Raw genomic sequence first — 14,515 nt, 5'->3', positions numbered from 1 at the left:
AAACGAGTCGTCTTTCTTGAGCTATTCGGCGTAAGAATGCCTATTTCGTGCACCGTATAAAGCACCTAGAGTGTCGCTATTACGTCAGCCTCCTCGCCCTGGGCCAAGCGTTGGCGACGCGTTGAAGTGACCCCCATTGACTAGGCGTCGTTAGTGCGCCGAGAGGCTTTCAGGAAGCGGAATCGCTGCTACGTATTCGGGCCGCAGCCAGAGAGGAGCCGATCGTGGACCACTCTCGTGTCGACATCAAGGCCGTGACGAGGTCACCATCGGCCTCGCCGCGTGGAGGTCGCTGGCCGTTACGTTATTATAATGAGAAGCCGATTTCCTCCTTCGGAAACTGCACCTCGTAGTGCAGTGATTGATGGTCCACTTGATAGCCATCCGAAGATTGAACGCTGAATAATATCTAGCACTCATTCGCGCCACCCCTGCACGTTAATTTTGGATAACGGTAAACAATACTGCTCTGTGAAAGTTGGATACGGTTATGCGGCATAATTAAGTTATATTAGCGCACTACGCGGCCTAAAGTGGACGGTTTGTCCGGTTCACTGTGCGCGCTTTGTTTGGTTTTCTTAGCTGCCTTGCTAGGCCTCCTTTCACTCAGTCCGGGGCGACGGAAATGTCGCTTTGCGAGTCCCCGATATCGCCAGAACAGTCCGAGGTAGGCTATTAGTCACCTCTGAGGCAGCGCGCCGGCGTGTAGAAATCGGAACCCGACTTTCCGCGGTAGCCTAGTGGCTATGGCATTGCGATGCAGAGACTGAGGTCGTGGGTTCGATCACTGCCGCGGCGGCCGCATTTAGATGGGGGCGAAATGCAAAAAACGCCCGTGTACTTCGACTTATGCGCGCGTTAAAGAACCCTACGGGGTGAAAACTAATCCAGAGTCCCCCACTATGGCGTATCTCATGTTCAGATCGTCGTACTGGCACGCAAGACCTTCGATTTTTTTTTTTAACAGTGGAACTGGGCTTGTCATTGCAGACACAGCAGAGGAAGTTAGAGGTGACACGTACTGCGTCGTCAGTTTTCTGGCGCCATTTCACTTTAAAAGCGTAATTACACATTCACAGTAACAAGATTGTGAAGCAAGTGAAGACGATGCGACCGGTCTTCTTTCAAGCGTAAGTTAGAAGCGGCTATTATAGAAGAGGAGCTCTGTGTTTGCTTGTTTCAACAACATGTACCATGTACCAGGAACACAGTTAAAAATCCAAAATAATTGAGAGATGCCACAAAACAGTGAAAGTGTGGGTATATACACGTCTTTATGCATCAAGGCAACCTTTCACACAAAATAAAGTACATGGATATTTGCGGCGATTTTATTTAATTGCGCCAAATAACAATTTATTTATTTATTTACTGCTATCCGAGTAGTGGGTACAACTACTGTACAAGCACAAAATAAGAAAGGCGCAGTACAATGAACCTAAACATAAGCCGTTGGAATATAGGGCAGCACACAATATCGTTGAATTGCCTCTGAAACATTCGGGAGAGACAGTTCACGGACAAAACCGGGTATCGCGTTCAAACATTCCACAGCTCGCGAAAAAAAAAAACTGCGCTCGAAGTTGTTGGTGCGTCACACACACACACACACACACACACACACACACACACACACACACACACACACACACACACACACACACACACACACACACACACACACACACACACACACACACACACACACACACACACACACACACACACACACACACACACACACACACACCACACACACACACAAAGCCTGAGACTGAGGCTGCGGCGTCATACTTCTTTGGCCAATTCATAGCAAATAATGTTCAGCGACATTTCCCTCTCATTGCAGTAGGAATGAACGCCTCGCTGCGCCGCTTTGTGGCACATAAGGCAAACTGAACAAGACGTAGAGGGCGCGTATTCACTAAAATTATCGTACTTAAGTGCGATCCATACTTATACATCGTCGTGGCGATCGTCTTATAGCGTAGATCTCCATTATGAGTGTCGCTGGCCCGACCACAGGCCACCCGTGAAGCGCTTTCAGGACGTGTCTTGTAAAAGCAGGCCAATCATTTTATGGTACAAGCACGATGTTTGCACATGAGGGTAACATTGAAAGGAATGCGGTGCTGACATGCGTGTGAGCGTCTCTGGACAAAACCACGCTTGCGAAATTTACCAGACAAAGAGAATTCCCAGAGTGGGACTGTGTCGCTGAAAACTGTGTGGTGCCAATAAAAAAAAATGATTGCCTGACGTTATTGCCAAAGATAGACTCCACAACGACACATGCGTTTCTTCCCTAAAAAAAGGGAAAAAAAAGAAAATGTGTCCCTTGACCGACCACTTCAATAATCTCATATGAACGAATCGAGTCTTGCATAAAAAACCGGTATGTTCTTATAACATATCGATTTATTACGTGTGCGAGTTCTACCCGATGAAAAATAAGAGAACTGTTTATAAACAGGAAGGTTATATTATAGACAGGAAGGTATCAATAAATCCTCAGTTACGAATGAACGTCTGTGCTGTCCGCATGGCATCTTCATTTTTTTCCCGTCAATATTAGCTCTCAGCACAATGATCAGTACGTACTGCACAGTTTTATGGGAATTATATCAAGATAAAGGAGGCATTAATCAAGAGACTGGCCATTTGCTTAGTTTCAGCCAGCAATCATACGCCTGTGCAAGACCCTCACCCCTCAGGCACCGGTGTCCCCGCTCAGATATGAAAGCCGATGTATTTCGAAGCTACCATCCACGTTCACTGTAGACACACGTGCGCAGGCGGAAATATAGACAACCCTGCCAGTCAAGTCAGTCCCTTAGGATAGTATGCCGAATGGGTGCATGATACATGCGTAAGACGAAAATAGCCAGATTCTTGGTCTTTTTATATACAGCCATATGAATACAGGATGAGTGGTTCTCACAACCCGGAAGAAAGCACCACACGCACTACAGAGACGTTCCGCATAACGGCCGTGAGGAACTCCACGGTGACAACTTCCATACCGTGATGTCTTTCTACCTTTTTCTTCGAGCTCTACCTCATCCATCAGCGCCGCTTCCCGTGCCTTCGTCTTTGCCGTTCCGTTTGTCATCAATAGGAGTGAAGTGAGAAAATAAAGCAAGATTTTTCTGCATGAAAAAACAACATGAATAAATGAGGAATGAAAGAGACGAGCAGAGATGCGATCGCACGACAATACCTTGTCATCGACAGTCTGTAGGTTATTTGAATGCAGCAGCGGCTTATAAACTGACTTCCTTTTCTCCTTCACGAGATGTACGGCTTGCGATTGGTATCTTCAAATAAGGTGTGAACAGCCACAGGCTCAACACACGAAGTACTTCCTTTTTTGCTTGAGCACTTCTGTTCTTGCCATCTGCTTCGATTCTGTCGACGAAGTGCGAATGCTATAGCGAGCAAGGCCTGGAGGCCAGGCGGTTAAATGGCAAGTAAGTGAAGAAAAACGTGATCCACGGTCATCACATCTAGATATAACTTAAACTTAGGCATTGTATAACCAGTATAGATTGCGATGACACGGTCTTGTTTGCAGATAAAGGAAGATTCGAATGCGGTAAATGAAAGGAACGAACTGGGGGAAAGTGCGAATTTTGCGGTGTGCAAGATATCTTTACGATTGATAATATAAAAATTTACCGGATTACATGCACAAACGAACTACAATCGCCATGGTCTCCACTTTAACATTTGCCTATTTCTTATTTCATTTACATGTATGGAAAAGAAAGACGCTACAGTGATATGAGGCGGCGTTGTTAATCGTACATCCTTAAAATAAATATACTGATGTTGGTTCGCGCACAAGGATTCAATTCGCAGGCAATTCGCCTACGGGGCCGATGGGTTCATGTTGCCAGCGAGCACATGAACAAGATGAAAGTGGTACGCGCGTCAGTGTAAAAGCAAATTATAGGTGTGTAACCATCACAAGTTGATATGAAGTACACCGCCGGCCTTGGTACATACATTACATAAAACCTGCCCACACTTTATTAACAGTAGGGAATGCTTCATCTCCCAAAAATTTTCGTTAGGTGCGCCATTATAGTGCTCGTCCTTACATTGGGCGTGCCAGCCATCAAACCCAAATCATCTCGCGGAGCGAAGAAGCCTGATGTAGAATATCACGAAAAAAAAGGGACGAGAAAGAAACCCGACACTAGCACAGAATAGCAACTGCAATTTATTTATCTAGCCTGCGGCCTAATGTCATGATCTTTTTATCGCCAAAAGTTTTGTATAATCATGCAATCCCGCCATGGGCCGTTTAGTAAAATGCACATATCGACGATATAAGAAAACTGTAATAGCCAAACATCCTCCCCAGACGTCATGGCTACATCTTTCGAAACAGAATTTGAAAGTTACTGTTACATTGTTTACCTGGGGTCCTTTTGAACTACTGAAGATTCGGCAACGTTTTCTGTACACCGATGATAACAACCTAACTCGGAAGACTAGCTCAGTGCAGGTTCGCTGTCTTGTACGAAGGACGCGTGACCTGTGCTGCTTATTCACCACCCGTACTTAGACTGCGTCAAATACTAAATTATAGGTTACATTCTGGTTCTTCTGAAATCTGTCAGCTTGTCAGTTTTTTTACAAACCAATCATTGCCATCTTGCGCGCTACTGATCCCCTACTCGACGCAAGGACATGGTAGTTCCCCGTCGCATTATGACATATAGACAGTGTCAGCCGCTGTTCAAGGAAAGAAGGGACACAGACATCGCCATTCAAGAACTCGGGTGATCCCGGAGGTGCTGTGCGGTCAACTACCGTGTATGAACGCCTCTGAGTGCGCATCGTTGTTGCTTGCGTGCGGAGGTGTACTTGCCTTTCAATCTCTCTCATCTTCCTCTTCCTCCGGCACTTTTCCATCAGTGTATGACAGGGAAGCGAATGATTCTCTGTTTGACCTCTCTACCTTCATATTGTACCCATCGCTCCTCCCATTCATCGTGCCACCATCACATCGTGCCACCGTCACGTCGTAGAGAAAGAAAGAATAGTAATAATAAAATGAAAGAACAGCTAAAATTCCCAGCTTACAGTACGGTTTCCATTGGTGCTTTCGCAATCCGCTATGTTACATGAGCAGAGAGCACGGTGCCCCGGCGGAACGACCAAACGCGGGTGACCTACTACGGCGAACAATACGGTGCCTATACGCGGCGCTGGCTGGTCGCTGCCGTCCGATTCTGATCGAAAGTGCATGGCCCCGTCACGGTCATTCGTGGCCGAGCCGAGCCGCCTGGCACCGTTCGCTCACGATATTCAAAGGCTTGTTGGCGGACGCTCGGCTGCTCTTTTTGCGGCCGGCAGTGAACAGGATGCCAAGGCCAAGGTCACTCTCTGATCTCGTGAGCTCCTCTCGCGTTCCTGTCATTTATTTTTTTGACCGCAAGCGCCTGTGCAGATATCAGCTTCGCGGCCAGCGGTTGGGTCAGGGAAGCACGCGTCTTCCTTCCACATTTGAAACAGCGCACTCCACAACCAGCGTGCTCTGAAGTGGCCTTATTTTGTACTGTTTCTTCAACCCTTCCTACCGGAGTCGCGAGTCCTGTACTCCAAACGAAACATCTACGTCCACAGGAACTTGTAGGTCGTATTACTTTTGTATTTCTTGCTGTCGCCTTGTTGGTGTCGCAAACCCTCACTCGCAAGGATTGGTCAAGAAGCAACGTGCACAAAATTAGTGCCCGAATGTTATAACAGACCCTAAATCAAGCAGAAAAACAAAAGAAAATCACGAAAGCAAGGAAGTCCGCTACTTAGAAAAGTTAGCCTGACTAGGTGGAAATAATTCACAGATGTGCACTAGTAAAAAGTTATTTTTCTTTCTAAAATATATAACAGCAATGGCTTGTGATCTTCGCATGATATTTTTTTCTCCTTGTGTCTTTAACCTTTCATATAATAAAAAAGAACAGTTATCACCAATGTTTCAAATTTTCTGTTGTCTCTTAGATTTTCCGGCATTGATAAGTTTATACATGGGTCCATAAAGTATAACTCCGAGTATTGGTACACCGCCTGCGTCTTGGTACTGCATTTACGAAACACTTCTTGTACAGGATAAAACGTGTCTCTAGTTCGCAGTGTTCTTGTGGCCATCCAGATGAAGATGTGCATCATCTTCTTCTCGAGTGCTCGAAATACGATACGCAAAGAACGGTACTACAAGCTAATTTGTTTATATTAAACAGAAGACCATTCACTCTAAAAAAGATACTTGGCCCATGGCCAACTGCGGGCCTTCAAAAAAGAGCGTTTCTTGCTCTGAAACGTTTTTAGGAGACACCAACATTTTGGGAAAGTATTAGGTATCAGATGATCTGAATACGCTAAATTAGTAACACAAACGTTGTTCATGGTTCATAATTGGTTTATGTGGTGATCGCAACTTTTACGCAATATGTAGAATTATGTTCTGTACATGTAGTGCATTACATGTGTTGTGTGTTTTGGCTGTTCAAAACATCTGACTTTATATAAGCGTACTATTATGAGCAATATGAAAGGGAACACAAGAACTCGTAGAAAACACCCTCAGATCCAGCTATGTGGGTGATAAGCAGCGGCCGCCGTCGGAAGCAAAGTGGAAAGGGGGACGCTGTTCTAACAACTGTTCGCACTCCAACTGCTCGCACTCCCGCCGTCCGTCTGCAAAGTGCGGAACTTCGCATTGCCAGCAAGCGGCGATAACACTGTTAGATATTGCGTCACTGATAACTTTTTGCACCGAATCGTTACAAAAGGTAACACTGTTCCTGACTTCGATATTGATCTATGGTAGATCTTGTAAATCGGGAAAAAAATGGTCTTTAAGGGTGAGTTCAAGATAAGTTTATTGGCGCTTGCCGAATATTAAAAAGATGTTGAAGCAAATGAAATAAGGCAATAGCGTCATCACAGCTTACGCTCGTCCTTTGTTTTGCTCGTTGGTGGCCTAATAACGCGTCATGCCACCATCGACTTGAACGATGGCTTCCATTCTTTGGGGCAGAGACGCGTAGAGAGCCTCGATGAATGCGGTATCACGCTGAAGGCGCTTCCACTCATGTTCTATTGCTTCCCATAGTTGGTCGGAGTTCGCCAATTCTAGTGAGACCTCTTCGAAAGGTTCACTTTCATACGGCCCCAAACGTGCTCTATAATGTTCATGTCGGCACCCTTCGCGCACCACTGAAGTTGCATTACCTCTCGCTCTTCCAACAGGCGCGCCACGTCCTTAATTCGATGTGTGAACGGAGACAAGTCCTGCTGGAAAAAATAACACCCATCCGGGTGCGGCCCGTTCAACACATAGGAGATTATCTGGCGTTCGAGCAGAGTGCAATACGCAGCACTGGTTAACCTCTCATCAATTCTCACCAGTGGGCCTAGGCCTTCGTGGGAGATCGCCCACCAGACGTTTACAGACACGCGTCCGCTGGCGTCCACCTCCTGGATATTCTGCGGACTAAAGCGTGTGTTTGCCGTCCGCCACACTCTCTTTCGTTGGACCCAGCGGCTAGAGAACGTGGACTCATCAGAGAAAACTACATACTTCCACTCGCTCTCGCTCCAGCTGCGGTGTTCAGTAGCGAACCTCAGGCGAGCGACTTTGTTGGCTGCGGTGAGCAGAGGTTTCTGTGCGGCGATGCGACTTCGCAGGCCTGCTTCTCTAAGCCTTCGTCGTACCGTGCTGTCGCTCAAGTTGTCCAGGCCAAGAGCACCTCGAACGTCCTTTGCACTTAGAAATGATTTGTCGCTGACGGCAGTCACTATGCAAAGGTCTTGGTCGTTCATTGTTGATCGGGGTCGCCTGCGGTGCGGCGCATCGTTAATGCGTCCTTCGTCTCGGTAAGCCTGGATAATCCCGTTGACCGTTTTCAATGGGCGGGTTGTCACGGGGGCAATATTGCGCTGCGTATAACGTCTTTTAGACATTTCTATTATATCTTCCCGCTGTTTAAGAGGCACTCGAGGCATCTTGAGGCTACAAAATCAGAGTTGATTGCTCTGCGTGGGCCACTACAGTGTGCTACGTGAATTTTTCTGAACGTACTTCGTGCAACAAAGTCGCACGAGAGACAGTTTATCAATGTTCTTTTTAAAAAATTTTCTTTATTCTATTCCTCTGTCGTCATTGGTTCGAGCGCCGCCGCTGTTCGAGGTGCCACTCACAACCGGGTGCGTCGATTCAAATAAAGAATCGGTTTGAAATACAGGGCAAACTTGGTCTAAGAGTACTATCAAGCGGTTGCGCGAAGACATAAGAATGAAAGAAAAGAAAATGAATCGGCGTAAGTAACTGGCGACTATCATCGTCTTATCGGCTGTCGGACGATCCATGACGTAAGCTGCTCCTTGGTAGAAATGCCAGCGTAGTGGGAGTGCCAACAGTTAGTGGAAGAGTGCCCTCCTTTCCCTCTTTGTTTTTCACAGCGCCATGCGCGTATCGCTCCGAGTCTGTTTCGAGCATAGAGTTTCTAAATAAGTACCCTAGAGGGAAATGTGGCGCTAGTGTCTACGGGGGTTCTCATGAGCGTTGCCTCAACCTACATGGGAATGATGGGAAGTACAGGCTTCGGATTGACTTCGGTCTTTAGACTAGTGGGGTTTGCTTGTGGCGCAGTAAACAAAGCTATACTCAAATATTATCGCGTAAAATCTAATTCTATTTCTGCAGTATGTTATATAATGTACAACACGCTACATAAACTTTGTATGAGTTTGAGATGGAAGAATGGTTTACTATGGTTTGTCACCAGGACACACCAGTGTATGCATACTTGTGCGATTCTGTTCCAGATTTACCGCCAAAGAATAATTATTTATTCATTTTTGCAACAGCAAAACAACCGTGCATGCACTTATATAAAAATACTCATCAAGTATTTCTGGAAATAAAAATGTATTGTGACAAAGCGTTGCGCCCTTGAGCGGAATGTTACAATTGTCTGCTATGATTCCTGCTCGCTGCAAACGCGAGACTTTTCTCGCAGACGACAGGCACTTGCAAACTCTCTCACTCCTTCGAAAGGCTCACGATTGCTGAACGTCTTCAAGTACTTTTAAGCACATCTGATGCAGTGCTACCTAGGACGCTAGTGGCCTCCTACGAGTATTTCGTCATCATATTTTGCGTGCGTCCATCAAGCTTTTTCTTGGCGACCTCAGAGCGGACGTTGGGAGCGCCAGAAATCTGCCGAAGCTGGTGTTTGAATGCCGCCCAGTCAGGCAAGGTGCTCTCGTGGTTGAGAAACCAAGTCCTGACAACGTCAGTGAGGTAGAATGCGACGTTGCGAAGCTTGTGCGTGTTAACCCACCGGTTAGACTCACGCACGCGGTCATAATAGTCCAGTGTTACGTTTCGCCTACGACGCGCGGTAAAGCCGGCGCGGATGCAACGGACGCCGGGGCTTCGTTCAAAGCGGCAGACATTTTGGCCCGTTCGGCGCCGCCGCTACGCCTCCCTGCCAAGCGCGTTTAGGCATGTTCCAATGCCACGTGTCTTCATGTGCGTGTGTGTGTGTATGTGCATGTTGGTGCCCACGCTTGTCGAAGCGCGGCAGCCGGGGAGAGGAGCTCCCCCAACTGTGAAGCGAGGGGTCTGACCGGCGCCGGCACGACGTATGCGCCACCTTCTCTTCCCATTGTGCCTGACCGGCGCCGACACGACGTATGCGCCACCTTCTCTTCCCATTGTGCCCGAACGGCGCCGGCACGACGGCTGCTCCACCTTCTCATCCCATTGTGCCCGAGCGGCACAGTCACGTGCTCGTCTATAGAGGGGTTCCTTCTTGCCCTCAACTGCGAGAGTATAAAAGCAGCTGCCCCCGGACGCCAAGGGGCTCCGATTTATTCTGTTGAGTAACGTGCACTCCCGTCTCTCTACTTCGGTCAACCTGACCGCCAACTCTTTGCGATGTTAGAATAAACAAGTTGTTTTGTTGTTACCAGTCGACTCATGCTTTGCCGGGACCTTCGGATGCTTCCAGTTGTACCCCAGGCCGCCAGGCCAAAGCTACCCTTGGGGCTTGCGACTCAGGTGCAACAACGGGCGTCAGCGCCGAGTTCCCAACAACTCGTGCCAGCGGTGCGATTCCAACACCAGCCAGTCATCAACGTCGTCACTACGAAGGCCAGCGAACATGGTGGGATCGCGCTGCCGCGTGCTGACGGTCCATGAAGGAACGACCGGTGGGGCAGAGACGGTGACGCCGGAGGCTCCTGGAGGATCTTCTTGGGGCATCCTGGCCCAAGAAGATCCTCCTCGTGGAGCAAGCGGCACCCTGAACGAAGCTCCAGGGAAACTCGAAGGCGTAGAGAACCAAGGAATCGAAAGCAGCCTCCACCACTTGCGAGACAGCTGTTAAGCCTCAACGGTTTATTGCGCAGGTCGCACGCTGTAGACGATGACGCTGGCCATGATGATGAATATATACAGATGAAGAAGATGAAGGGGTAATATAATGAACACAATATTGACGTACCGCTTCCGAAGCGTTATGGCGTGGCTTTGCACTTACCCATTTTGCGACACTAGACTACAGCCAGGAAGCAGCAACCTTTCCTGCCACAAATTTGTGTTCTCAAAGTCCTAAAACACGCATTTCAATGAGCACATAAACGAGCAATGCATAATGTAGCTCTCAATAAAATTTGATTGTCAAGCCACTAGAAGCTTATATATGTCTTGTATCAGTAGTGCCTTCTTTGTCCCATTCTGAAGTTTCATAAAGCGCGTAACGCTACAGTGCCAACCTAACACACTTAACAAACCAAGGTCCAAACGCTCAAAGCATGTTCTTTCAACGTTTACGATGCCGCCACTTTCTCGTCAGGGCTTCGACGCCACACCGCGACACAAGCATCGTCCCAGTCGCTGGCCCAGCGCACTATCGCCACTCCGAGCAACATAACAAAGGCAGAGAGCTTTGCGTTGCACTGTCCCATCGCAGGTTATAGCATTTGCGCTTGGAGCGAAACCAAAATGCCAAAAAAATACTTGTAGACTAGTTCGCCAGTCAATAGAATACCGATCCGAAGCCTTTACTTCCCATCATTCCCATAATGGTTGAACGATCGCAGCGCCAGATTTGCCTCTAGGTATACTAATATGAAACTCTATGGTTTCGAGGCTGTTTGCCCCGCGTTCCTGTGTTCATTTTCATGTTGCTCATGATAGTACGTGGATGGAACTAACGCACAGAACTTTGCTACTCATGTACTGTTGGACTGTGTATTTTTTATTCATCCAGTGTTCTACTGAGTGCCATATTTCGTGTCGCTATTCTCCCTTTTTACGCAAATTTGGTTCCTTTGCCAAGTGACAAGGAGTAGCCGGTGCCACCATAAAGGCGCCAACCTCTCCTAATATTCATTTCAATAAAAAAAAACACAGTCATCACCCAAGAGCTTTAATACAAGAGGGCGCACAGCGCTACTAAAGGCGGTCACTCAGACCAATGCAGTTCCGAAAATGTAATAGTGGACGAACTGGTTGCCGCGGCAGCAACGGATGTGCTCACGGTCACAGAATCTTCCCGTCAGACAAAGCTTAGAGTTCAACCGGTTTAACGAGATTTAGGCAAAGAAGCAGGTGCTCGGTGGTCTCCTGCGATCCACAGCCATTACGTGTTGATCTAAGGGCCATTCCAAATGCGAATAGGCGTTCGTAATTGTCCCTCCCAGCTACAGATGGTTCAGTATAATGCTCTATTCTAACAGGAAAGGCTTAGATGAAGCCTGCAGTTCTAACCGAAGGTCCACGCTACACCGAGCACGCAAAGTTCACTCTACTTCCTTGCCTATTTCTATCGTCGTTTCCTTTACTTCCGGTTAGAGGTAACAAACCGGGCTTTCTTTCGAGTAACCTTCCTGGCTTTCTCCTCGTGGCTTTCTGTCGCCCTCTTTCTCATGCCGCTTAACATCTCAGTGAAGCTCAGGCACTGTAACACACCGCAGTTCAGAGCCCTGGATTAATTCCGAGCACTAGAAGTTCCTTAACGTGCATAAAAAGTTGAGTATCACAAGTGCACTCGCATTCCGCAGGAAACCTTGCCTTCGCGAGCAGGCAGTCGAACCCGCGTCCTCGTACCCAGCAGCACAACGGTATGACCACTTAGCCAACTGAGCTCGTGGTGTACGTGCTTTAAAACAACGGCACGTTAACCACAATATACGTCGAGGAAGAAATTTACAATACGAATAAGGGCCATGCCCTCGAAGAATCATAGTCCTGACATGTTTAGTGTGCTTGTTAGCCTTTTGCTGATGTGAACGTGCTCCTGGGGGCGGAAAAACATGGCGATTGTAAACGTTATCTTTAGCTGAAGCAGTTAACGCCCGCTTTAAAAAAAACGAATTATGGGGTTTTACGTGCCAAAACCACTTTCTGGTTACGAGGCACGGCGTAGTGGAGGACTCCGGAAATTTCGACCACCTGGGGTTCTTTAACGTGCACCTAAATCTAAGTACACGGGTGCTTTCGCATTTCGCCCCATCGAAATGCGGCCGCCGTGGCCTGGATTCGATCCCGCGACTTCGTGCTCGGCAGCCTAACACCACAGCCACTGAGCAACCACGGCGGGTGCGCCCGCTTATAACAGCCATACAACACAGGAGGGCGGACGAGGAAGTGTTTGGAAGATGAACACTTGTGTAAGCTCTCCCTTGTTCTTCCACAACACAGCAGGAAGTTCGGCTATGGTCGACACTGCTGCATTGAAATATTCGTGTGAACGGAGACGAACGGCGACGACACCTCCTAAGAATCTCTAGGAAAGGGGTGCAATAGACTGTGGAGATATGAATGGTCTTCGTGTATCCAACTGCAATCTATCTGTAAAGGCACTTTTCAGGGAATTATTTAGCGCCAATGTTTGCGAATGGCCAACTGGAACGTGCATGAACGTAAACTTTCGTAACAGGATGTAACACTGACGCGTCGGAGGCATTCCTGACGCGGGAAGTGTGGCACGCAAGGGTACCATTGTTTTCGGTTGGACTTCTTACTCCCTTTGTTTTTTTCCTGAAGCCTAGCGAGCGAATTCTTTGGTGTCAGGTCACGTCTCTTTTCCCACTGCGTACACAAACAAAAAAGAAAGAAGGAAAGAAAGAATGAATGAATGAAAGAAAGAAAGAAACGGAAAGCGGACAGACCATAGTTTCAAGTCCATGCGCTCTCCCTTCCTTGATAGGACTAAGAAGAAAAAAGAAAACAGTGCGAATACTACATTTTTCCTTCACCGTTACTACATATGAACTATTGCCGTAAAGACTTTGCTGTTGTATTTCCATCATGATCATAAGCGGAGTACAAAAACGTCCGTGTACTTTTGGTGCGCGCTAAAGAGCCCCATGTGGTCATCCACTACGGCGTGCTTGATAATCATTTCGTGGTTCTTGCACTTAGAAGCCTAGAATTCAATCTACAATTTTAAATTAGCTTCTACGTATTTGTCGCTGCATGCTCTTTTTCTCTGTGTGGTCTTTTGTATATCTTACGCGAATAATAATAATAATAATAACAATAAATAAATAAATAAATAAACCAATCAAATACGTTTATCAAGGTGCCCAGAAACAACCTCAAGGGACTTGGTGCTGGCGCACTAGGCAAACCTACGCGCAGGAAAAACAGCGCATGCCACACACACATACTCACATACACACGCACGCACACCTTAAAAAAATAGTTTGGCGAATACAGATTTTAACAGAGCATAAAATGTGCATACGAAGAGAATACAAAGCAAAAGTGGAGAAACAGAAAGGGATTACAGAATGACGGAACACACAACAGATATGAGAATCAATAATAATAATAATAATAATAATAATAATAATAATAATAATAATAATAATAATAATAATAATAATAATAATAATAATAATAATACCTGCGGCAACACGGAAAAGTAGACGATTGAGGCTTCCTTCCCATAATCATAACTAAAGCAATCGAGGGCCTCAAGTAAGAAAAAAAGAAAAATGAAGCGAAATGGAAAAAAACGAAAACGCTTCAGATTCTTCGTTAGTAAACGAAATTGTCGAGGGAAAGTTAACCAAGGCTAGCTAACAACGAGACGAAATTTGTTGCAGTCATATCAGGCGCATGTGTATTGTTAGAGCACGGCTTGCTCTTTAATTGGGTAGTAAGTTATTTTCTCGGTATAACCCAGCTTTGTGCCTCTCAAGTTAAAAAAAAACTGTCCTAATCCTTTCCAACATACCTCTGTGCGTTGACGAGGTCAGAAATACAAAACAATAAATTCTCTAAAATATTTTGTCCAGGTGCCTAATCTTGAACTACGCAATAGCTCGAATTAAAGTACCGCTTTGTGACGGAAAATTGGGGAAGTCGGGCACTTTTGAAAAAGCAACCACAAGGACTGTACTGCAGCGCATGAGAAAACCTTGAGATCTAGAACAAGCAACAGTTATGGAAGCTGGGGCAATCCTGTAGTTTACTTACCAC

The 14,515-nt window shown here is 46.7% G+C and overlaps 1 protein-coding gene across 1 annotated transcript in view; it reads left to right on the top strand.

Moving 5' to 3' along the window:
* The first annotated feature begins 3,328 nt into the window (after positions 1 to 3,328).
* LOC142583508 (uncharacterized) overlaps positions 3,329 to 14,515 on the top strand; it is a 104,020-nt gene continuing 92,833 nt past the window's right edge. Inside the window, exon 1 of the mRNA XM_075693996.1 lies at positions 3,329 to 3,470. Coding sequence (XP_075550111.1) covers positions 3,464 to 3,470 — 7 coding nt within the window. The 5' untranslated portion in view covers positions 3,329 to 3,463. The remainder of the gene's footprint in view (positions 3,471 to 14,515) is intronic.

The sequence above is a fragment of the Dermacentor variabilis genome, chromosome 5 (assembly GCF_050947875.1).
Source record: "Dermacentor variabilis isolate Ectoservices chromosome 5, ASM5094787v1, whole genome shotgun sequence".
NCBI classification, from domain to species: domain Eukaryota; kingdom Metazoa; phylum Arthropoda; class Arachnida; order Ixodida; family Ixodidae; genus Dermacentor; species Dermacentor variabilis.
This window is presented reverse-complemented; position numbering and strand designations above follow the sequence as displayed.